The sequence below is a fragment of the Ranitomeya imitator genome, chromosome 2, assembly GCF_032444005.1.
Source record: "Ranitomeya imitator isolate aRanImi1 chromosome 2, aRanImi1.pri, whole genome shotgun sequence".
Classification (NCBI taxonomy): domain Eukaryota; kingdom Metazoa; phylum Chordata; class Amphibia; order Anura; family Dendrobatidae; genus Ranitomeya; species Ranitomeya imitator.
The window spans coordinates 572,357,077-572,383,072 of record NC_091283.1 but is presented as its reverse complement, the minus strand read 5'-3'; the positions used below and the strand labels follow the sequence as shown (position 1 = coordinate 572,383,072).

At 48.3% G+C, this 25,996-nt stretch overlaps 1 protein-coding gene across 2 annotated transcripts in view; it reads left to right on the top strand.

Moving 5' to 3' along the window:
• Positions 1-25,310, top strand: part of GGA3 (golgi associated, gamma adaptin ear containing, ARF binding protein 3) — an 80,011-nt gene extending 54,701 nt beyond the window's left edge. Inside the window, exons 11-17 of one of the 2 annotated variants that reach the window (XM_069752168.1) lie at positions 11,145-11,393; positions 11,605-11,657; positions 11,757-12,004; positions 12,106-12,323; positions 20,214-20,383; positions 20,662-20,772; positions 21,646-25,310. In XM_069752168.1, the coding sequence (XP_069608269.1) occupies positions 11,145-11,393; positions 11,605-11,657; positions 11,757-12,004; positions 12,106-12,323; positions 20,214-20,383; positions 20,662-20,772; positions 21,646-21,756 (1,160 nt within the window). In that variant the 3' untranslated portion in view covers positions 21,757-25,310. The remainder of the gene's footprint in view (positions 1-11,144; positions 11,394-11,604; positions 11,658-11,756; positions 12,005-12,105; positions 12,324-20,213; positions 20,384-20,661; positions 20,773-21,645) is intronic. The other variant, XM_069752170.1, reaches the window with a different exon arrangement.
• The last annotated feature ends 686 nt before the right edge of the window (positions 25,311-25,996 follow it).

Sequence of the window (25,996 nt, the reverse complement as noted above, 5' to 3'; positions counted from 1 at the left end):
GGGCCGCCGGAGAGGTGAATATAACAATATTTTTTATTTTAATTCTTTATTTTACACTTTAATATGGATCCCAGGGCCTGAAGGAGAGTTTCCTCTCCTTCAGACCCTGGGATCCATGAGGATACATTCCGATACTTGATGTCCCATTGACTTGTATTGGTATCGGATATCGGTATCGGCGATATCCGATATTTTTCGGGTATCGGCCGATACTATCCGATACCGATACTTTCAAGTATCGGACGGTATCGCTCAACACTAGCGGTTACCCAGCGCCATATCAATTCTGGATAGCGTAGCATGAGCCGGCGAGTAGCACGAGTACCCTCTCTCCCCAACATGTCTAACTCTCCATAGATCAATCATGCCTATTTCACGCACATAGGTACCAAATGTTGTAGTGTGCCCCTCCGACCTGTTCTGGGTGTTCTTATTTTTATCCCAAAAGTCATCACAGATATTGTTCAAATCCCCAATAATTAAGAGTGGTAGTGGTTCCCATCGTTGCACCCTCTCCAACACCTCCCTGATCTTCTTACTTGAATATGGAGGTGGAATATACATTGCCGCCACACACAATCTCACTCCATACAATATACATTGTATCACCACATACTGACCCTCAGCATCCACACATACTTTCACCTCTTCATACTGCACTCCCACCGGCACCAACACTGACACACCTCTTGAGTACGTCGAAAAGGTAGAATGATACCCTTTCTGTATCCAACGTCTATTCAGTACATCCACTTTCTCCTGTATCAAGTGCGTCTCTAGCAAGCATATCATAGAAGCCCGCTGATCCTTCGCATACTGCAAGCTCGCAGCTCTCCTAGATTTATCCGCCAGACCTCTCACATTCCAACTCAAAATCTTAAAGCGGTCCCCTATTATGTGACTCATCATCTTTAGTTATGTCTTTACTTCCCGTTCTGAGCTGTCTAACTTCCCTCCCCACCCTTACCCCTACCCCCCCTCCCCCACACCCCCCAATACTATACATTCTGCCTCTTATCAAGAGTGGGGCACCATCACCCATTGCGAACACTCTTGTTAACGTAACCTTCTCCTTCCGCCTCCCGCTACCGTTTATAACAGAATTCGGCGCAATTCTTAGAAGAACAATATAATTCAACCTGTATTAAATTACAACTGCAAGAAACTAAATAAACTTTTAGTACGCTGCACACCCTTCCTCCCTCGTACTTCTCCGCCGCATCAGCACACCCAGTACATTCCCTGAATAATACCCAGCTCCACCCTCCAACCTTCACTTTTCAATTACCAGTGTACTGTCAGTCCATCTCTTTTTCCCCTTTTTGAAAGAATTAAAATACCTCCCGACTAACCCACCCCACATTTTCAATCTCCTTTCCCTTTAAGCTTTTTAGCATTAAGATCTATCCACTGGGTAGCGTCCTCCGGCGTCTGGAAAAAATGAATCTTATCCAGCGCTACCACTCTCAGTCGTGCCGGAAACATCATGGAGTATTGCACTCCCAGTTCTCTCAGCCGTCTCTTGATACCCGTGAACATCATCCGTTGTTTCTGTACCAGGGCGGAATAGTCAGGGTAAATAGCAACTCTTTGACCTCCAATTGTCAGATCCGTCATGTCTCTAGCTTTCCTCAGGATAATGTCTCTGTCTCTGTAGTTTAGGATTTTGGCAAGCATGGTACGGGGATTTGCTCCAGGGACAGGTGGTTTCGGTGGGACCCTGTGGGCTCTTTCTACCGCAAATACTTTTGTCAGTGCTGCATCACCAAAGGTCTCAAGGAGCCAGCTTTCAATATACTCCGTGGGATTCCTCCCCTCAATTTTTTCAGGGACACCCACTATACGAATGTTATTTCTTCTGGACCTGTTCTCCAGATCCTCATTTTTTGCAGCCAGCTCCGATATTGCCTGAGTAAACTTCCTCTCCGCTTTCTGCAGCTGCACTATATGGTCTTCTGCCGTGCTCACTCTTTCCTCCACAGCCCCCACACGTTTGTCAATCTTCTGCAGGGCTGCATTTATCTGGGCTGTATCCCCCTTGACCTCCTGTAGCTGCTGGGTGAGGGATTGTTTGCATGATGATACCAGTGCAAAAACATCTCTAAGGGTGGGCTCTGCTCCTGACTCCTTATCTTCAGATCCCCCTACTACCACCGCCATGTCACCATCCCTGCTCCCCTGTTGTACCTCCTGCTCCTCTGCTGGGCTTTCCTCCTCTCCTTCTGTGTCTGTGTCTGCTCCGGCATCCTCCTCTGCTTTTCCTGTGTTCCCTGCGGCCTCCACTCTAGCAAACTGCTGGAGCTTTGCCGCCGCCGACATTCTCTTCTGGCATGCCGCGTTGTCCTTCTCCGCCTTCTCTCTGGCGTCAGCGCCATCTTGGCTGATCCCAGCCTCGCCGGCTCCTGCATCTCTTTGCCTCCTCCTGGTCATATTTGTTGACCTCGAGGCCGCCTCTATTCACCGCCGCACTCCCGGGACTTTCCTGCAGCCGGTAAGCGCCTTGAATCGCCGCTCAGCTGCGGCTTATAAGGATAAATTGAGCGTTAGCAGCGGGAGCGCTCTGTCACACGTCCGCTCACATGGACGTTCAGGCCACGCCCCTGATCCCATACTTCTATTTAAAAGAAAGAATAATGTGCATTATTACTCGGGCAAAGTTCAGAGAAATCATACAGAGTACAAGAATGCTGTTGGCGGCGACTTTACATACATAACAGACAAAACTAATATAAAGAACAAAATAGAGCAAAAACCGAGCAGTATAGGAGTGAAGTCCTGTACTCCTACAATCAGATAGAAAAGGGGATACCCTCACTGAATCCAGCATCCGGTATTGTTGATAAACTCGGCACCCATATAGAGAGCTCCGCTTGTATAGCCATCAGACAAGAAAGATTTTGTTGGATTCTGAGGTATATTAGGATTCTTTTGCATTAGACACCTTGTGGGACCGTAACCATTCAGTTACTTCCGCTGGGTCGGTAAAGAATATGGAAGAACCTTCATGGACAATTTGGAGTCGAGTTGGATAGAGCATAGAGTAGATGACATTGTTGTCTCTAAGTTGCTTCTTGATTTCCATAAACCGTGACCGCTGTTTTTGGAGCTCCATTGAAAAGTCCGGAAATAGGGATTTTTGTGTTACTCACCGTAAAATCCTTTTCTCCGAGACGCTCATTGGGGGACACAGGACTGTGGGTGTATGCTTCTGCCGCCAAGAGGCTGACACTAAGTAAGCTTAAAAAAAAAAAAGTTAGCTCCTCCTCCATCGTATACACCCTGACACTGGCTACCAGAGACCTCAGTTTGGTGTAAAAAGCAGTAGGAGAACAAAACTCAAAAGATAATATAACAGCATAAATACAGAAAATTTTATGTCTAGAAAAGATTCTACTGACTAACGCAATCAGATATAACAAAAGCAGCCATAAGGCTACCAGGGAGGGAGCTGTGTCCCCCAATGAGCGTCTCGGAGAAAAGGATTTTACGGTGAGTAACACAAAAATCCCTATTTCTCCTTCGCCACATTGGGGGACACAGGACTGTGGGATGTCCTAAAGCAGTCCCTGGGTGGGAAAAAAATAACTCACCAGTAAAAGACCTCCATATATTGGTTGTCTATAAATGCGCCACTGCCGCTTGAAGAATTCTTCTACCCAGACTTGCATCTGCAGAGGTCTGGGAGTGGACATTATAATGTTTGACAAACGTATGCAGACTAGACCAGGTCGCAGCCTTGCAAACCTGTTCTGCTGAAGCCTGGTGCCGAATGGCCCAGGAGGCCCCCACTGCTCTAGTCGAATGAGCCTTAACTCCATCCGGAACCGTCATGCCCATGGTGCGATAAGACTCCTGAATGGTCGCCCTTATCCACCTGGCCAGGGTAGATTTTGAAGCCGCGCATCCCTTCCTGCGACCCTGCGGAAGGACAAACAGAGCATCTGTCTGGCGAAAAGGAGCCGTTCGGGAAACGTACCTCCTCAGAGCCCTCACCAGATCCAACGTATGGAGAGCTTTTTCTACACGGTGCGTAGGTGCCGGACAAAAAGAGGGCAGAACAATATCTTCATTGATGTGAAATGATGAAACAACCTTCAGCAAAAAAGACGGTGCTGGTCTGAGCACTACCTTGTCCTGATGAAAACGCAAAAAGGGAGGCCGACAAGAATGGGCTGCCAGCTCCGATACCCGTCTTATGGACGTTATGGCCACTAAAAATACGACTTTCCAAGAAAGAAACATCAAAGAAACATCTTGAAGAGGCTCAAAAGGAACGTCCTGTAAAGCCTTTAAGACCAGATTAAGGTCCCAAGCTTCCAAAGGAGTCTTATAAGGAGGAACCTTATGAGCGACTCCCTGGAAAAAAAGTCTTGACTTGACGATTAGGAGCAATCTTGCGCTGAAAAAGGACTGATAAAGCCGAAATCTGCCTTTTAAGGGTACTCGGAGCAAGCCCAGAATCCAGGCCTGTTTGAAGGAAGGCTAGAATGTTAGGAACGGAAAAACGCAGAGGAGGCAGCCCGTGCTCTCTACACCAGGAAAGGAACACCTTCCAAGTGCGATAATAAATCTTGGCCGAGACGGACTTACGTGCACTGATCATGGTATCAGCCACTTCTTGAGAAAAACCTGCCTGAGTCAAAACCCAAGATTCAACGGCCAGGCCGTCAAACGTAGGACCTCTGAGTTCTGGTGGTAGATCGGCCCTTGAGATAGAAGATCCGGCCGATCGGGGAGCCGCCACGGAACCCCGGCGAGAAGTTGTACCAGGTCTGCATACCAGGTCCGTCGTGGCCAATCTGGAGCGATCAGGATGGCCGGCACTCTCTCTGATTTGATCTTCTTGATTACCCTCGGTAGCAGAGCCAGAGGAGGGAATAGATAAGAGAGATGAAACTGGTTCCACGACATAACCAGCGCATCCACGGCAATTGCCTGGGGGTCTCGGTACCGAGAGACAAACCTGGGTACCTTGGCATTCATCCTGGACGCCATTAGATCCAATCCACGTCCGGAGTCCCCCAGAGATGGCATATCTGCAAAAACACCTCGGGATGGAGAGACCATTCCCCGGAGGCTAGGCCCTGACTGCTTAGAAAATCTGCCGCCCAGTTTTCCTCGCCCTGAATGTGGACTGCTGAGATTACAGAGCGATTTTTCTCCGCCCAGAAAAATTTGTTTTACCTCCTGCATGGCTGCCTTGCTGCGGGTGCCCCCCTGGTGATTGATATAGGCTACCGCCGTGGCGTTGTCCGATTGTATCCGGACAGGGCGACCTGCCAGAAGATGGTGGAAATGTAACAAGGCTAGTCGAACTGCTCGAATCTCTAAGATATTGATGGGGAGATCTGATTCCCGAGGAGACCAGCGTCCCTGAGCTGAGTGTTGAAAAAACACCGCTCCCCAACCCAGGAGACTGGCATCTGTGGAAACCACTAGCCAATTGGTTGGGGGAAAGGGCTTCCCCCTGAGTAGAGATGAGCTGTTTAGCCACCAAGAGAGGGCCTGCCTGACCTGGAGAGACAACCGAAACCTGCGGTTGAGGGAGAGAGGATTTTTGTTCCACACCGATGGGATTGCTTGTTGGAGGGGTCGAAGATGAAACTGCGCAAAAGGAACCGCCTCTATAGTAGCAACCATCTTTCCTAACACCCTCATGCCAGACCGAATCGTATGAGGGCATGGTTGTTGAAGATTCTTCACTTCCCGCCGAAGGGCTAGGACCTTGTCCTGGGGAAGGATTGATAGGGCTTGAGAGGTGTCGAAGATCATGCCTAAAAATGAGATCTTTCGAGACGGCTGTAGGGATGACTTCCTTAAATTTACCAGCCACCCTAAGCGAGAAAGGGTGTCCAGAGTGATGCTGACATTTTCCCTGCAAGATAGAAAAGTCGGTCCCTTGATCAGCAGATCGTCTAGGTATGGCAAGACAACTATACCTCGGGAGTGCAGAATGGACACCACAGTAGACATGACTTTTGTGAACACCCTGGGAGCGGAAGCCAGCCCGAAGGGTAATGCCGTGAACTGGAAGTGTAGATTGTTTACGGCAAACCGGAGAAATCTTTGATGAGGCGGAAAGATGGGAATATGCAGATAAGCATCCTGAATGTCTACTGAGGCCAAAAACTCTCCTTTTTCCAGAGAGGCGATGACAGACCTGAGCGATTCCATCCGAAAGTGACGAACGCGGACAAACTTGTTTAAAAGTTTTAAATCTAGAATAGGCCGTACCGCTCCGTCCTTTTTGGGGACTACAAAAAGATTGGAATGAAAACCCCGAAACCTTTCCTCCCTTGGAACAGGAGAAATTACTCCGCTGAGACGAAGGGACTCTATGGAGTTGTACAGGTCTTGTCGGAGGGACTCGGACTTGGGAAGACGGGATGGGAAAAACCGGGGAGGAGGTAGACGGACCAGCTCTATCTTGTAACCTGAAGATACGAGCTCCCCCACCCACCGGTCATGGACTACTTGAAGCCAGACCTGGTGAAATAAAAGTAGACGTCCACCTACTCTGCTGGAGGTACTCCGAGGAGGCCTCCAGTCACTTTGCCGAAAATCTTTGAGTCCTAGATCCTCTGGATCTGGTAGACTGGGAACGCATTCTTCACCCCTGGTTGGCCGAATAGGGCATCCGAACGTCTCGGTCCTGATTGGGTCGACCTTGCGCAGCAGAACTCGATGCTGGAGCCCATCTAGCATCGCGGAAGAGTCTGAAACGAGCTTGAAATTGGCGGCGAAAAGGCTGTCTAATCCTCTGCTGGGGAAGAAACTTACTCTTCCCTCCTGTGGAATCCGAAATCAGCTGATCCAGTTTTTCACCGAACAAGCGGCCACCCTGATACGGAAGAGTTGTAAGCGATTTTTTAGAGGTAGAGTCCGTCCGCCATGTTCTAAGCCAGAGGGCCCTCCTAATAGCAATAGCATTAGCCGCGGCTGCAGAGGCACAATCTGCAGCATCCAAAGATGCATTAATCAGATAACTACCAGCTAGTGCTATCTGAGATGACATTTCCGCCAATTCTGCTGACAAATCACTTTCTTGAAGAGCCCTTGATAAAGACTCTGACCAAGACATCATAGCCTTAGCAACCCAGGTTGCCGCGAAAGAAGGGAAAAGCGCCGAACTTGACGCCTCGAAAACGGAGCGAGACAAGCTTTCAATAAGACGATCCGTAGGATCCTTAATTGCCGAGCCATTAGGGAGCGATAATAAAGTGTTAGAAGCTAAACGGGACACCGGAGGATCCACAGCAGGATTTTCCGCCCAATTACTACAAAGTTCAGTAGCAAAGGGGTACCTAGCTTTCAGAGCCCTCAGCCCTGAAAAACGTTTGTCCGGGTGATCCCGGTTGCGGCAAATCAGATCCTTAAATTCCGGATGCGAGGCAAATACCCTATGGGTCCGTTTTGCCCGCTTAAATGTGACCTTATGATCTGAGGATGAGGCGAGCTCGTCCTCTATCACCAGGGACTGATTGACAGCCTCAATGAGGCTATCTACCGACTCCTGAAATCCAGGACTCTCAAAATTAAGGGACCCTTCAGACTCATAGTCTGTCTCAACTTCTCTGCTCTCTGCAGGGGAAGGAGATCGAGATACAGAGCTCCAGGATGCAGAAACACCTGAGGGCCTGGGCGACGCAGTGCGAATCCGCTTTCCACGCGTCTGTCTAGTGCGAGCGCGACCCCTGCAGGCCGAAGGCTCCTGAGACCCTGAGGCCCTCTCCGAGACAGATGGACTGCCAGCCCTGACCGCCGGGGACTGAAGGGATTTGATTGCTTCAGTGAGGGACGCCATGGATTGCGACAAGGACGTGACCCATTCTGGCGGAGCTGCCCCAGAATCTTGAGGGGCAGGAGCCAGAGGGATTGCTGGGGAGCTGGCAGGGGGGGGGGGCTCCAAGGCGCGTTCAGAGTCACAGGCCTCGCAGCGGCGATTACTCTGGGCGTGCGGGAAAGGGGCACGACAATCTACACAACCGGTAAATAGAACCGTGTGAGATTTAACTCTTCTAGACATAATTATCCGTAAAGCTATACCCAGGGACAGAGACTGGGACAAAAAAATACTGCTACAGCAGCTGGAGGGAGAAACAACTACCCGAGTCCTGTGCCCCCAAGGTTGTAGCAACGGATCCAGACGCACGCTGCGGAGCAATAGGATGCTGCTTTTATCCTCTTCAGAGCCCCCTGGGCTGATAGGGGGCGGTACCGCCATACAGCGCTACGGCCTGTAGTAGGCCTAACGCCGGGAACTCAATTTTTCCCCCCCAGAGAGGAAAGGCGGAAACCGGAAGTGGACGCGCCGGAAGGGGAGGAGCCAAATGATGCGGTCTGCTGGGCGGAAGCCCGGGCCCTGTGCTGCCCGGCCCGCACCAGGAGAAGACAGAGCGGCACAGCCGCACTCTAGCTCCGCGGCGCCGTACACCGGAGCGCCGCGGCGCCGCCGCAACGCAGGACCGGCCGCATATCAGTGCCAGCCGCCAGGACAATGGCGTCGGAAATGCCACGCTGCAGCGCCACAGCACAGCCACCGGACATGGCGCATGGAGAAACCAGAAGCGTCAGGTAATTCAAAATCAATAGCGCCCTGCCAGGAGCCCCCCAGCGCCCCAGCAGAGGGGGAAAGCCAAAAAGAAAAGACGGTGCAGGAACCCTATCTCCGTTATCTGCCAGGATAAGGAGAGGGACCGTCCACCACCCCATCTATCACCGCAGCAGAGCCGGGGTGTAGAAATCCTGGGGGGGAAACACGGACGACTACGGGCACCTGTACAGCCCAGGGTCTCAATACCTTAGGGTGGTCAAGGCCAAATCCGGTGAAGAATCCCACGTAGTGGGAAAGGATACGTGGACATGGAATCACACGTGCTTGCCCGTTGATGGTTTTGGGGAGATCGGACCCTCAAAAGGATCCGTCGCCCCTTCAATTCATCGCGTTGAAAAATGGAGTCCAAGAGAAAGGACTCAGAGGTGTGCCTCCTTGAGACACTAAGCATAAACTGGAGTCTCTGGTAGCCAGTGTCAGGGTGTATACGATGGAGGAGGAGCTAACTTTTTTTTTTTTTTTTAAGTTTACTTAATGTCAGCCTCCTGGCGGCAGAAGCATACACCCACAGTCCTGTGTCCCCCAATGAGGCGAAGGAGAAAAATCTAAATTGTAGCATTGTTGAATTTGATAGGACCTTTTTGCTGTGCCAAACAAAGAATAGCATCCCTATCCCTACAGTTAAGGAGACGCGCCAGAAAAGGTTGAGGTGGAGTTCCAGGGGGGAGAGGTCTTGTAGGGACCCTGTGGGACCTCTCCACCGAGAATGTTGAGGAAAATTCATCTCCCAGAGAGGCCCTGAGCCAGTCTTCCAGAAATTGCTCAGGTTGCTGACCCTCCGAACATTCCGGCAGGCCAATGATTCGGATATTATTTCGGCGAAGTCTGTTCTCCAAATCGTCTGCCTTTTGTTTCCAGGTGTTTATAGAGCCAGCCACTTTCGTCAGTTTAGCCTCCATAGGGGTGAAGGTATCTTCTGTATGGGACACTCTTGTTTCCACGTCTGTAATGCGCCCCCTCATGGCCTGCATATCATGCCGCAGACGACCCACCTCAGTATGCACATCCTATTTTTTCAGTAAGAGGTGATCTAGTTAGGGATATAGCCTGCATTAATTGCTCAGATGCCTGTTTAAGAGTCAATTCGTCTTGTTCACCCTCCTCATTACTATCAGAGAGGCGGTTTTTACGCTGGGCCTGTGATGGCTTGTTTCTAAGAGTTCGTACACTATCAGGGGGATCATCCCTGGCGTACCTTTTTAATTTGTCAGCAGCTCCTGCTCCCTTGGAATGGTGCATGATTACAATTGTATTTATGGAGAATCCACGTTCCAGTCGCGGACACAGCAGGGTTAAATGCAAAGTTTATAACCTAAAGTGACTCTGGATAGACAAATGGGATATTAAGAATTGTAAATGTAGCAGCTTTAAGTCTTCACCAGGGCTCTATGCACCAGAGCAGGTTCACAGTCTCCACAGTGCAGCAGCAGGGAGGGGGTTAATCTCTCCAAAGTAATGGCGCTGGCAGGTTGAGTGTCTATCTAATAGGAGAGCGCAGGGCCCAATCTTCCAGAGCACACGCCGCACGTCCCCTTATTGTCTCAGGATGTATGCTCCCCTCCTGAGCAGCACCACAAGGATGGCAAGTAGCGTCGCTTCCCCCCCTGTCAAGGCGCGCGCTTTAGAAATGGCCGCTGTCCCACGCAGGCACCGCCGCCCGCCCAGGTCCTCTGACTCCCGGTGCACCAGAGCTCCACAGCACTCACCCGCAGATGTCAGGAAACTCCCGGAGCCCAAGGGGAGAGCCCCCGCCGCTGATGGAGGTTGGCACAGCGTCCCGTCCTGTCGGGGCGCGCGCTTAGAAAATGGCTGCCACTACACGTGAATCCCACTGTCTGTCCAGGTCTCCTCGGCACCCGACGTCCCAGAGCCTCACAGCACCCTTCCGCAGAGGTCACAAGCCTCCCAAGGTCCAGGAGTTCTAATACCGGCAGGTATAACTTGTGAAAAAGGGGTCTTAATGGCAGGATAAGCCCAGGATTCCAGGAGCTCTCTCAGGGTGCGTCCTCTCTCCTCTGCTACATAGCTACGCCTCCCAGGAAACTATCTTTATAACAGTGAAACATGCCACAGTCTCACCATGGTGGGGAAGGTTTAGGGTTCAATTTAAAGACAATAGGTGTCTGATCTAAATTAAAGAAGCACTCCTCCCTTCCAAGTTTTTAGCCTCTGAATATATTGCAATCATATTATATAGCACTGTGTACTTACAATTGTTTATTTTGACTTTCTACCCAGTTATCTCAGTTGTTTCATTTGAAATAAAAGAAAATAGTGTCATGCAGAGCCCTAATCACGAAGATTCAGTCCTGTAATTAGGAATTAGAGCCCCCAACAGTAAAAATACCCAACCATTTACTAATCTAGAAAAAAAACCTAAAGCATAAACAAGAGCTGAGCGGGAGAGTTACTGGAGTTTTATTAGAACACATCTTTACTGGTTTTATTTAACCTTGCAGTCTGACTTTTTTTTTTTTACTTCTGTTCATATTGGATTCTAATTTATTTTATCTCTTTATTTGATAATCAGAGGTGACAGAGTTAAGCACGAGTTTACCCACTCTAATCGATCTGGCAGGATTTGAGCCTACAAGCCCACCTGAAGGACCAAAGCTCCTCTCTGATGTAGCAGAGCAACCATCAGCACTGATCCCCATCCTTCCTCCACCTCCACTGATACCAGCACAGTCCAGACATTGCTCGTCCTTGGACAGTCTTGCTCACATGAACAGTGCCACCAACTCGCTGTACTTATTAGATGAGGAGTTGCTGCATCTAGGTACCCTGCTCACTGCTGGAAATGGAAGTCATGGCGTAATGTATTATGATTTGTGTTGTCCCCAGCTACCCGAAATGGTGACATTACTATTATTATAGGGCATAAATTATTTAACTCTCATTGTGCAAGATAAATCTGCAAATATTTTACTTCTTTATGGGCAAAGAAAGGATCATGTCCCATGTCTAATGTTACTAACCTTTCTTCTAAGGTATTGATGATCCACCATCAAATACAGCAAAGGAATTGTGTCCAAGCTCCAAGGTATGGCCCTTTGAACACTTGTTGTTGTTTTAATTTACAGTACTTCTTGTGAATTGTGTATTGGAGATTCTCTTAACATGAGCCCTGACTGTCTTTCAGGTGGAGGGCAAAGAAATAGATTTTTTCACCGGACCCTCAATGGATCCACTTACCTCAACAGTCACCCCATTACTGGCGCAGCCAGTAATCCCCATGGGTTCTATTAACTCCTACTCCTCAGCCGCTACCTATACTACTGTATTTAGTACTGCTCCTACAACGGTGCCCATGACTGCCCTTCCTACAGGAGGCATTAAACTTCATGAGCTTGAAGTCCTTGGACAGCAACTTTTGGAGGAAGCAAAAGGGTGAGATTGGCAAGAAAATGTATTGTTATACAAGGTTCTAGAATTGACTTTTTTTTAACCCAAATTGCTTATCTAATCTAATTTTTGTTTTTCCATGTTAGAGCATCAGCTAAGTCTGCCACTGTTCCCAGCACAATGACAACCCTGGCAGCACTGCAGCCTGCAAATGCCTTTGGAGCTGTGGTTTCTGCATCATCGCTTGGCTCCTTGCCTGTTGCCCCTAGTAGCCCACTCTTCTTACCACATCAGGAAAGTCCTCAGAAAGGCTCCTACATATCCCTTACAAATGTGACTGTACCCTTGGAATCCATAAGACCCAGTAAGTTGTCTATCTCTTCTTTTATCGGCGCCACTCTGATCAGTCTTGTGTACCTGCCGGGTTCGCTCCAGTGTTTGCTGGACGATCTGGAAGTCATTATTCTATGCGAGCAAGAATGTGACTCTCGTAGACTTGCAGTGAGACCTTGTGACTGTTACCTCTGATTGGTGTGGGACTGGAGCAGCACTGGGAACTACTGAACTCTTTACAATCAAACACTAATGGTATTTTCTATTGTAGCAAAACCCTTTTAAACAGGACATTTCACCAAATTATTCATATTGAATTGGACACATGATGGAATAGTGGCCACAGAGCAAAATAAAACAAGTTTTTTTTTAGAAATAAATTTGCCTCACTTTTATATAGATATATTAGTAATCAAAGTTTTTGATTGCTAATGAGTTCGTGTTAGTTAGCAGAGAGTTTTCACTGGGGGGCATGTACGTATCCCCCCTGTATGACATTGACCAGTTGTAACCTGACAACAGCAAAGAAGAGCAAGAAGCACATGCCCCCCTCATAGCTTTGAACAGGCTACTCCTGTATGAGATATGACAGACATCCCTGATCTCACTGCGGAGTGAGTACAAGCACAACATACATATGTCATTATTGATGCCTTTTAAGCCCTAATCTCTGGACATGCAGTGTGGACAGAAGGGGCAGTACAGCAGAGGAGGTGCAGTGCTATGAGAGGATAAGAGATAGTACAAGGGTTTGTAATGTGACACAAGTAAATTCTGCTGTGCTGTGCTGCCCCTCTACCCACATTGACTACCAGAAGATGAGCTCAAACTTCTCAGTAATCACTTATGTCTACTGTGCTCACAGCGACTTGTAATGGCTCTGCAGTGAGATCAAGCTGTCTGTTATTATATACCTCACACAGGAGTAGCCTGGTCTAAGCTATGGTGGTGGGTGTTCTTCTTTCCCTTGATTATTGCTGCCTTACTATGATTGGTCAATTCCATACAAGGGGAAGAAGTACATGCCCCCATTAAAAACTCTGATTACGACTATTTGTACTTAAAGGGCATTCCTATCTCCAATATCCTATTCTAATATGTTGTAGGTGTAATAATAATTTCTTTATCGCTTCATTGGGGGACACAGACAACCGTGGTGTATGCTGCTGCTGCTAGGAAGCTGACACTATACAAAAAAGGAAAAGGCGTAGCTCCTCCCTGGCAGTATACACCCACCGACAGGCACCAGGCACCTCAGTTTGTGCTTAGTGTCTGTAGGAGGCGGACCTGGATCATCAGATCCGCTGCTAACCTTGGTTTCCCTTACAGGTTTTTATTGTTTTTATTAACGTTCTTCTTTATCTTTCAGATGCAGCATTTCAGGGAATCGGGGTGTAATCTCTCACCCTGCCTCCCCAGGAGGGCGGCTGAGCGAGCAGTGCGGTGTCGCCCGCATCGCAACTCTCAGTCCACCGGCAGGGCATTATTCCCTGTCACCTTCACAGGTGCCCCAGGGTCTAATCGGTGATGGTCCTAGCCAAAAATGTTCCCCTCACCCCTCGGAGAGGGCTGAGAGGAAGACGGTGGTCACCAGCGGTGACCCTCCCCCTTGTCAAGAGGGGTTGAGGCTGTCTTCTGGATGAAGGATTCCTGATCCAGCGACCCTTCAACGGGCCCCTGGACGATCCTCTGATCTTATAGAGCCGGATTAAAGAAAGGTAAAGGATCATCGTCCCCCCTTTACTGTCCACAGCGCCCAGGTGAATTTACACCCGCCAGACTACTCGTTCCTCACCGCAACGGGTGCCCCCGCGCTCCGCCTGTCTTTTCTTCACTCCCCTGTGTTACCGGATCCTTCTCCCGGAATTTTACTTTCATATTTACCGCTCCGGCTGGCCACACCCCCCGCCTTGGGTGCGCTTTCTCTGCGCTCTTTTTCTCCACTCAGGATCGCTCTTGCAACCAGGCACGTCCCCTTTACTGCGCGACCCTGTCAGGAGCCTTGGCTCATTCTCTTCAGCGCATCAGCTGTTTAGACACGCCTCTTTCTCACTGCAGAAACTTCCTGCTTTTGCAGCTCCATGCACAGGAGGGATCGTACATTGGGGACACAGATAACTTTGCTCTGCGGTATGGTAGGCTTTTTTCAGCGCTATCTCTACTCCTCTCCTCGGTACTACCTATACCGCTCCAGGTTCACCTAAGCTTATTCTAATTGATAGCGCTGCAGAATCTCCTTATGTCAAACTCTTCTGGAGTCTTCCTCGCCAAACTTACTATAACTCATTACGCCTGCACTCTTTGCAAGAAAAAGTGGTCAGTAGGCCAATCGTCGCCTTTCTGCCAGTCCTGCAGTCCTCCTACCATGTCTGCCCTGCAGGAAGCTTCTGACTCTCGGGATAGGTGCACTCCCCCTCCCGCAGAGTGGGCCGTTGCTATGTCGCAGTCGGTATCTGATTTGACTAAGGTTTCCCAGTCTCTGGTCCAGGCGCTTGAACGTCTTCCACAGCTGTCCACAGCCACCAGTGCTCCGACCGTCTCTCATGGCGAGTCGCACACACCTGATGTCGACCCACAGGGAGACAAACCAGGCAGCTGTTATAGAAAGAGGACTCTCTCTGGCTCTTCGTCCAGTTCTCCGGGTCCCTCCGCAGCACTCAAGCTGCTCTTCTCCTCCCAATTCCCCTCTTCCGAGGAGGACATTGGGTCTGATGTGGATTCCTAGTCCGGTTCTGACTCCGATTCAGACCAGGCTTCTAGCATGCAGGCTATCGTGGATAGTCTCATCTCGGCTATCTGTCAAACCCTCAAACTGACACAGGACGAGGTTCCCTCCCAGGACCCCTCCGTCTCTTTTAAGCTGGTAAAGTGTCCCTCTTGCTCCTTTCCCAACCATGAGGAATTTGAGTACCATGTCTAAGCACTGCGAACACCCTGAAAAGCGTTTTTCAGGTAGGAAACATCTGGACGTTCTCTATCCCTTTAGCGCCGATCTTCTTTCTAAATGGGCTGAGTCCCCCAAGGTGAACCCGCCGATCTCTCGCCTTTCTTCTAAGACGGTTCTATCCTTACTGGATGGTGCGTCCTTTAAGGACACATCGGACAGACAAATTGAGGCGCTGGCCAAGTCAGCCTTTGAAGCAACGGGTGCTTCCCTCTGTCTGTTTCGCTTCCTCCTAACGAGCTAGCTGATCCTGCAGACCTGATTAACCACGCAGGCAAATACCTTCTGACTGCTTCTCTAGATGCAGCAGCCTGTGCTGCCAGGGCAAGTAGCAACATTGTTGCTATTCGCCGCATTCTTTGGCTGAAGGCATAGAATGCAGATGCTATTTCAAAAAAGTCCCTCACCAACTTAGCATTTCAGGGTTCCAGGCTTTTTGGTGCTCGTTTGGACCAAATTATAATTTATCTCAGACGCAACTGGAGGCAACAGCACGTCCTTCCCCCAGTCCAAGCCAAAACGCTTTTTTAGCAGAAAGGGTCCTCGGACTTTTCGTCCCTTTCGCCCATTTGCAGCCTCAGACCCCTCATCTCAACAAGAGCATTCCGCGACCTCGGGGAACGCAGGAAACCCTCTTACAAGCCAGCCCCCAGCTGGAGGACCAGGGGTCAACCTTCCAGGTCCTCTGGATCTCGTCCCAACAGATACCGTTCTAAGTGACGGGTCGCCCCCACCTGGGAATCTTTCCAGGGTGGGAGGCAGCCTTCTTTTCTTTAAGGACGCCTGGTTGTCAGTGGTCAGCGACGCCTTTGTCAGAGAGATCATTTCCTCCGGTAACAAAATCAAATTTTCTTCCCTCCCGGAAAATCACTTCTTTCTCGTCCACAAAAGCAACCGTCCCATTTACCCGGTTTGCTTCAGGCCATGATGTCTCTGGTTGCCGCCGGAGGTGTAGTTCCCGTCCCTCCCAACATGCGTTTTTCCAGATTCTACTCGAACCTCTTTGTGGTTCCAAAGAAGGACGGTTTTCTCCATCCAGTACTGGACTTAAAGCTTCTAAACCGCCACGTCTGACCCCGCCACTTCAGGATGGAATCCTTGCGGTCTGTGATCGCCGCCATGGAACCCGGGGAGTTTCTCTGCTCAGTCGACATTCAAGATGCGTACCTTCATGTCCCCATTTGTGTACGAAATCAGAGATTCCTTCGGTTTGCGATCAAAGACAATCACTATCAATTCACGGCCCTTCCTTTCGGCTTGGCGTCTGCCCGCAGGGTTTTCACCAAGATCATGGTGACGGTCATAGCCATCCTTCGATCCATGGGGATTCTCATTATCCCCTACCTGGATGATCTGTTGATCAAGGGGTTGTCTTTCCCAGACTGTGCTCAGAGTCTCCAAGTTTCTCTAGACACGCTGACTCGTCTCGGCGGATTATCAACCGAGCTAAATCCTCCCTGATTCCGTCCCAGCGCCTGTCTTTCCTGGGCATGGAGTTCGACACGAACTTGGCTCGGGTCTTTCTCCCGAAAGACGAGTTCACCGTTCTCCTCAAAGCGGTCTGTTCTCTGAAGCGCCCAGCGCCCCGTTCGCTTCGGTTCTGCATTGGAGTTCCTGGGAAAGATGGTGGCCTCCATGGAGGCTGTACCCTTCGCTCAGTTCCACATGCGCCCTCTCCAGTGTTTCCTATCCACCTGGAACCGGTCCATGGCTTCCCTGGACCAGCCCATTCGCCTTCCTCTCAAAGTGCGTCAGTCCCTAACCTGGTGGACTCTGTCCTCCTCGCTCCTGAGAGGAAGATCCTTTCTGCCCCTTCAGTGGCAGGTCATCACCACCGATCCCAGCCTGCTCGGGTGGAGAGCAGTCTTCCGACATCACACGGCGCAGGGCCGTTGGACCACCCAGGAAGCTCTTCTTCCCATCAACCTCGTGGAGATCAGGGTAATCTTTCTTGCGCTACTCCACTGGCAGTCCCTTCTAACGGGCCTCCCCGTCCGCATTCAGTCGGACAATGCCACGGCCGTGGCGTACTTGAACCACCAGGGCAGGACTCGCAGCGGTCAAGTAATGGTGGAGGCGGCAAAGATCCTTCGGTGGGCGGAACGGCACGTTCCAGCCATATCAGCCGTTCATATTCCGGGGGTCGAAAACTGGGCAGCCAATTTCCTCAGCCGCCAATGTTTGGCAGCGGGCGAATGGTCTCTCCATCCCGCAGTCTTTGACCAAATTTGTCTTCGCTGGGGTACTCCGGACGTCGACCTTATGGCGTCCCGGATGAACCACAAAGTCCCTAAAGTTTGTCGCCAGAGCCTGGGACCCTCTGGCCGTCGGCCACGACGCACTGGTAGTACCATGGTCCCAGTTTCAGTTTCCCTACCTGTTCCCTTGACTCCAAGGGTGGTAAAAAAGATCAAGTTAGAGGGGATTCCGGTCATACTCATAGCACCGGACTGGCCAAGACGCCCTTGGTACGCGGAGCTCGTAAACATGCTCGCGGATACTCCTTGGAGACTCCCGGATCGGCCAGACCTTCTCTCGCTGGGCCCCCTCTATCACCAGAGTTCTCAGTCTCTAAGTTTAACGGCATGGCTTTTGAGGCCGCGGTCCTGAGGGAGTCGGGTCTTTCTTCGCAAGTCATACAGACCATGATCAGATCCAGAAAGCCGGCGTCTTCTCGCATCTACCATAGGTACTGGAAGGCTTTCTTCCGGTGGTGTGACACAAGTGAAGTGTTTCCGATGTCTTTTTCCCTTCTGGATTTCCTTGGTTTCCTTCAGTCTGGTCTCGATTCGGGTCTGTCCCTCAGTACCCTTAAGGGTCAAGTCTCTGCTCTGTCCATTCTCTTCCAAAGAGACCTGTCCTCCATTCCCCAGGTTAAGACATTTCTACAGGGAGTTGCGCATCTCGCCCCTCCTTTCCGTTCCCTTCTGGAACCTTGGGACCTTAACCTGGTTCTCGGTGCTCTTCAGGCCGCTCCCTTTGAGCCTCTTCAAGATGTGTCTTTTTCCCTTATCTCTTGGAAGGTTGCCTTCCTCATTGCTATCACATCTATTAGGAGGGTCTCCGAGTTGGCAGCCCTATCCTGCCGTTCCCCCTTCCTGATTCTTCATCAGGGTAGGGTCGTTCTTAGACCGCTTCCTGAATTTCTTCCCAAGGTGGTCTCGGTTTTCCACATCAATGAGGACATCGTTCTTCCATCATTTTACACTTCTCCGGCTCATCCCTTGGAGAAGTCTCTTCACAAGCTGGATGTGTTCAGGGCCATTCGGGTCTATCTTTCTAGAACCGTCCCCTTCTGTCAATCCGATTCTCTCCTTGTTGTTTCCGAGGGTCGTCGGAAAGGCCTTCAAGCGTCAAAATCCACGATCTCGCGTTGGATTCGTTCGGCAATTTCAGAATCGTACCGGGTTCATGAGACACGGCCTCCTCCGGGGGTGTGAGCCCACTCCACCAGAGCTGTCGGAGCTTCTTGGGCTGTTCGTTACCAGGCCTCCGCTTTACAGGTTTGCAAGGCCGCAACCTGGTCGTCTTTGCACACTTTTACGAGGTTCTATGGGGTTCATACCCAAGCCTCGTCTGATGCAGGTTTTGGTAGGAAGGTGCTACAGGCGGCGGTTGCGCATCGGCCGACCTGAGCCATTGTCTTAAGTCTTTCTACCCACCCTATTCTGGGACTGCTTTTGGATGTCCCCCAGTTGTCTGTGTCCCCCAATGAAGCGATAAAGAAAGAGGGATTTTTTGGTACTTACCGTAAAATCTATTTCTTGGAGCCTTCATTGGGGGACACAGCACTCTCCCTACTTGTTTGTTCTGGTACTGTGTTTGGGGCCTGGGGGCCGTAGTTGAGTTGGTACTTTTACTTTATGAGTTCTGTCGCTTCTCCTACTGCTTTTTACACTAACTGAGGTGCTTGGTGCCTGTCGGTGGGTGTATACTGCCAGGGAGGAGCTACGCCTTTTCCTTTTTTGCATAGTGTCAGCCTCCTAGCAGCAGCAGCATACACCCTGGTTGTCTGTGTTCCCCAATGAAGGTTTCAAGAAAGAGATTTTATGGGAAGTACCAAAAAATCCCTCTATTAGAAAATGCCTCCAATTAGAAATGTAGGATAGTTCTTATGATTCGCTATGTCTCTTACACCATGTGCAGGGTATTGCAGTAGTTTAGGTATCCATGGTTACGACCACTCATATAGTGATAGTTAGCTGTTAGTGGTCGTAAGCATAGATACCTAAGCTACTGCAATGCCCTCCACATGGGGTAAATGACATAGTGAATTAAACTAACAATTCTACATTTCTAATTGGAGGTATTTGCTAATATTATCATTATTATTATTATTACATCTACTACATATTGGGATAGGATCTTGAAGATGCGGATACCCCTTAATGAAAATTAACTCACAAGCTACTAAATACTTTGATTGCTAGTATCACCGCAATCCAGAGGCAAAAAAAAAGTTTTTCTTCTCTGCAACCATTGTGTGTCCAGATCAATGTGAAAAATTTGGTGAAAGGTCCTCCTTAACCAAGCATTATCAGTTATTTAGGGGTGCACCGAGTAGGGAATATTATGCCTGATACACATTAGAATTGCATAGAAGTGAGTGGGCTCCAATTTTAGCTCTTGTTAACCGTATAAGGCCTGGACTACACTGTGCCTTTTTGTAGCACTGCTGATGAACGATTTAGCGACTGCTGCAGCACATAGAGTTGTATAGAGTTGGGGGACTGCAGCTGCCACATAATAGTTAAAATAAATCCGTAATACTACAAAACGTTGCAGTGTAACCCAAGCCTTAATCTTTGTGATGTTCAGGCGATATTATTGAGATCAATGTAATTTGTAGATATTATATTTGATTCTATGTCTATTTTGTAATCCATTATGGATTTATGCAGTTATATGAGGTTATTCTAATTGTCTTACTGAAAACTTTGAAATGGAGAAAAGCTAACTGATATAATTGTGTTCTAGGTTCCCTTCTCCCTCTGACGGCTTATGATAAGAATGGCTTTCGTATATTGCTGCACTTTGCTAAGGATTGTCCACCTGATCGTCCCGATGTCCTGGTGGTAATCATCTCTATGATTAATACGGCTCCCTTGCCAATCCAAAAAATTCTTTTTCAGGCCGCCGTTCCGAAGGTGAGTAAACAATGTCTGTACCACGATGTACTTATGTACCTACGTTCTAATGCTTTATATTCACGAGAAATAACAGGTCGGAACACATACGGGTGAATCAGAGTTTTACTAAGGGAGATTTCTTCCCTCTGCTATTTGGACATTGATGATATATACTAGCACTATGCTTGAAGTGTCTCATCTTAAACAATAAATGACTTAAACAATAGGGAAAGTTGGGGTATAATTAATGTTCTAGACACTTCTGAAAATGATTGTAACTGTCACTTTAAATGTAGACAATGAAGGTGAAGCTGCAGCCTGCATCTGGGACAGACCTGGCCGCATTCAATCCCATCTTGCCCCCAGCATCAATTACACAAGTCATGTTACTGGCCAATCCTCTGAAGGTAAGCCGGACGCTCTCCAGATGTTGGCAGTGTATGGAGCTGTGCTGTTCTGCTGATTACATCCAGCCTCCAAAATAGCTGGTAACTGTTTGGTAAAGTTCCGGAGACCACACCAATCTGATATTTGTGACCTTTCCAAAAGGGTTGTCCCCTACTTTGATATTGATGACCTATTGTTAAAGGGGTTGCCAGTCTGTAGTCACTCTGTGACCGCAAACCCGTGAATCCTCACATCACGTGCACTGTGATAAGTCTCCCGTGCTGGTGGCAGATGTGTGTGTAATTTTCATACATGCGATCACAAGCCGACTAGATGGGCACGACCTCGCTCAATGAAAATGTATCCAGCGATTCCGGACAAGTCTAGTCTGAATGTGGCTGGAAGTATGCAAATAGCATAATTACCGTCACATGACAACTCACTCCCAGCGCTGGAGAATTTTCACAGCGTGCAGTGACTATGATATGAGAATTCACATCGTGACTGCAGACTTGTACCCTAAAGAGAATCTGTCAGTGCAAGATTACTGTTCAAATTAGGCACAGGCACTTGGTGCACCCTTACCATGGCCAAACAGATAAGTGAAACTTTCCACCGATCTGGTGTAAAATATGTGCTGTCAATCCTAAAAGAGAAGGGCAGCAATATGTGCGAAATAAGTACGGTAATTGGGAAGGTTTGCTGAACTTGTGGTTCGGTATGGTAATACCTAGGATGCACCAGGAGTCTGTGCTTGGTTTGAACAGTCATTTTCTGCTGACAGACTCTTGTTACATTTTGAATATTGCATTCATATAACTCCTCTGCTTGGAGAACCTTCTGGTCAGACAGGCATTTTTTATAATCACATTTTGTATTTCTTTTTCTTGCAGGATAAAGTGCGGCTCAGGTATAAACTGTCCTTTGCGCTCGGAGAGGAGTGCAGCACTGAGGTGGGGGAAGTGGACCAATTCCCAGACTCCAATCAGTGGGGAAAGTTATGACCAGAGATTTCTATATATTTTTTTTTTAATTCAGACTGTGATACTGAATGTGAGGTGACGTTGCTTCAGAATTCAGGTTGTTTACAAGACTCGATGCAGCAAGTAACGGGGACCCTTCAGCACTTTATTCCGATTTCCCCAATGGATGCCTTCATTAACCATTAAGGCTCTCATTCGTTTACTGCATTCATTATCATACTTCTGTTTATGAGACCCCCACCTGAACCTGTGTCCTGTAAACATCTGCTGGAGAGATTAGGGCTAGGTTTTCAGATGGTTTGTATTTTTTTCTGTATACAGTATTAAGCTTATTTATTATAGAAACAAACTACAGTTGTGTCCAGATCAATACAGAAAATCCCCTACCTCCCCCCATCTCTTCCATAGATTAATGGTCAGCTAATAGTACAAGTGCAAAACAAGCAACATGTACAGCCAGTGACAATGTACTTCCCAGGGACCAAAGATTGTCTTTAGCTGGAAGAATTCTGTTATTTGGATTTTTAAACCTTGTTTGATCCATTTATTTGCATCATCCACAAAAAAAAGTCTCGAATCTTATAGTAGAAACTGGAATTGTGCAAAAGAATGCGGCTGTAATACATAAATATGCCCAATAAAGGCCGATTTACACACTCGCTCATTTAGTGGACAACAACTGTATGGGGAAGAACGATCGTGAACAAGATTTCCCTGCCCTCATGCAGGGTGCAGCAATGATTAGCCTGCCAGCATGCCCAATCCAATCACTTGTCGGCTGCATGCTTACACTGCCCAATGGCTCCCTCATACGCTATACTGTCTCTGTACCAGTGGGCTTCACCGCACCAAGGCTTTGCTCTTACGAGGGGCTGGAAAAGGATCACATCTTCCGTATTGCACAGAACTTAAGAGACTGGCGTTTTTGAACAGTCAGCCAGTAGTTAGTGCTTAGCGGACTTGCGCCCTGCTGCACTCCCCTGCCTGGTACAGGCGTCCTAATTTAGGCTATGTTCACCTGTCCGTTTTACTGTTCCATGTAGAACAGACAAATGGGAATGCACAGGATGCCAATTCTGTTTCAATCAGAAGCAGGGGGGCTTACATGGGGTCTATTTCCATGTATTTTTAGTAGGTAAGAAAAAGTTCTGCATGTAGGACTTTTTTTCCTAAAAAACAAAACAAAACCCCTTCTAAAATAGAAACTAGACAGCTCCCATATAGATCAATGGGGCCGATGTGCTTCTATATGAAACTGGAGGGCCCAGGACCCTAATTCCATTTGTCTGTTGTAAATGATAAAGTAGAATAGTAGCACAGTCATGTTAACACTGCCTAAGAGTAGTGTCATCAGGAAAGATCACCTTTAGACAGTGCCATAAGAGATTAAGGTCAGTAGGTTGACCGCTCATCTATTTCAAATACAGGGTGGAGCGCGGTAATTTGCTGATTTGGGAATTAAATAAAAAAATTATGATCATTAGAAAAATTTATTTTATATTTTAATTATACTGAACAGTAATGGAATTTTTAAATTACATGGTTTTAAATAGTGTATCTGGCAAATGTCGACCTTTGCTATCCACACACTGCCGCATACGTTTTCTGAAGTTTTCATGAACTCTAACAAGCATGTCCACTGGTATTCTGCCAATTTCAGCTTCAATATTGTTCCTTAGGTCTTCCAAGGTGTTGGGACGGTTGATATACACCTTAGACTTCAGGTAACCCCAAAGGAAAAAATCGCATGGGGCTAAATCTGGTGAGCGTGCTGGCCAGTTCACATCTCCCCTCAAAGAGATAAGCCATCCAGGAAACATTTGCCTCAAACAATTCATGGTAACCCTCGCTGTGTGTGCAGTGGCACCATCCTGTTGGAACCATGTATCCTCTAGTTCCATTGCCTCAAGAGCCGGCTGAAAATAATCCTGTATCATAGACAAGTACCGTTCGGAGTTCACAGTTATGGCACGACCATTATCCTGAAAAAAGTAAGGACCAATGATGCCTACTCGTGATATGGCGCACCACACAGTGACGCAGTCCGAATGCAGAGGTCTCTCGTGAACTTCTCTGGGGTTTGTTTCACTCCAGTAACGCATATTTTGTTTGTTTACACACCCACTGAGGTGAAAATGTGCCTCATCAGAAAAAAACACAATTGCGTCACGGGGTATCGTTGCTAACATGTCTTCACAAGAGGTCCGCCGTGTCAAATAGTCCCATGCTGACAAATGTTGGACCACGCACATTTTATACGGGTGAAAATTCAGTTCATCATGAAGAATCCGGTGGAGAGAACGTCTTGAAATGCCAAGAGCAAATGATTGCTTCCGAGCAGAGCGTTTCGGAGATTGCAGTACTGCTGCTCTAACTCTCTCGATGTTTTGTGGTGTTGTAATCCTTCTCTCAGGTCCCCTTCGTACACATGACACATTCCCTGCTGTTCTGAATGCATTCACCCAATTTACAATTGATTGCCGTCCAGGAACACGTCCGCGTGGAGGAACAGCGAATTGTAAACGAAAAGCACGCTGCACTGCAATGATCGAGTGGGCATTTGAAAAATACGCTTCAACACAAAATGACCTCTCCTCACGTGTCCACTGCATGATGGCAACTGAAAGGCAGAGGAATACAAATCTCCCATCAGCCACTGCAAGCCACACCCACTCTCCCCTCTCTTCGACCGACAGTGCCGCCACAGCATGCAGTGCAAAAAAGCAAATTACCGCGCTCCACCCTGTACATGGGGAGAACGTTTAATTTCTATGTTAAATCCGAAGGGGATTCAGCATTTCACTTAACGAACCTATCCAGCGTGAGATCCCAAATATAGATTTATGCTCCTTGCTTCTGTCTACAGTTTAGGCACCTAGAGTATTTTGTGCAGTAAAACCATTGAGTAAGAGACATCTGTCATATTTGTTTTAAAGGGTTGTCCCTTTTCAAGAAATCTTGCTCCCCAGGTGCAGTTTGCTGTGTGTTTGTGTGTATATATAGAACTGTTGCCTAACTCACCATCCCCAGGTCCACCAGTGAGTCTCTGCTTGCGGTGTCTGGCATTGGCCACTAGTCTGACATCACAGACAGCCAACTAGTGAGCTCAGCAGCTCTGCCACCGTAGACAATACATTCTGCTAAGAGTTCACGGTTTGGCCGCCATGCTATCGATGCCAGACTGCAGCAACAGCGGCGATTCGACGTAGAGTAAAACGTTTGTTTGTTTTTTTTTTCAAATCAAACTGCGCAAGAAGAACAAGGTTTCATGAAAGGAGGACAGCCTCTATCCTTAAGTGAGAAACATTCCAGTCTCTGCTGTACCGCAAAAGGAAGAAAACGCAATCTTTATTTTACACCCTCCTTTTTATCCAGATGATTGTACTGTAGAGAATTAAACAGACGGACGTCTCCAACATGGACTCTATAAATCCCCGAAGTCCTCCCATTGTAAGACTGAGAAGTACTGTAATATTTGTTGTGTGCACATGTTGTCACCAAGTACAGATCTAATGTGCGACTGTCACTTTAACCCTTGAGCATGCATGTTTAATAAAGCTTTTGTTTGTTCTTAAGTTGTCATTTCTTTTGTTTTACACAAAGTGAAGAAGTAGAATACATGTACTTTCTTTCACTTCTGAATGGGAACTTGTCACTGGGTGAAGCCTACTAAGAACTTTCCAGCCTTTTCCATTGTTGGTGAATTTCCTCTGTGGAATCTGCAGCAAAGTATAGTGCAATATAATGCGATTTAAAAATGTGCAGAATGTGTACAGTATTTCTGTGGCAGATTTTGTAGTGCAGATTTTCAGCAATAGTTATTATAGGGAATTTCTCGGGCGCTTCATTGGGAGAGCCAGGAACCAGGGGTGCAAGCTTCTACCACCAGGAGAAAATCGGTCTGATGTTGATCCAGAAAAGTAGGAAAAGCAGTGGTGTGACAACCACGGTTTCCACTGCGACCAGGCCCGGCGGGTCAGGGGCCCGCTGATGCCAACAGAAACTTCAACTGGATGTGTGTCCTCTGACTCACATCCAGTTTAGGTGTATTGCAGTGCACAGACACATCAGGTCTGTGTGTGAACAATGCACACGGCCAGCCAATCAGGCCAGCAGCTGACGGCATGCATGTGACCGGGCACTTGGCAGTGATGTCGTACAGTCCCGTCGCACTCTGAAGTCAGCTGCTGGCTTCACAAGAGGATGCTGCGTGGCAGGGGAACAAAGGGAAGGGGAGTGTTTATTTAAAATCAGGGGCTAT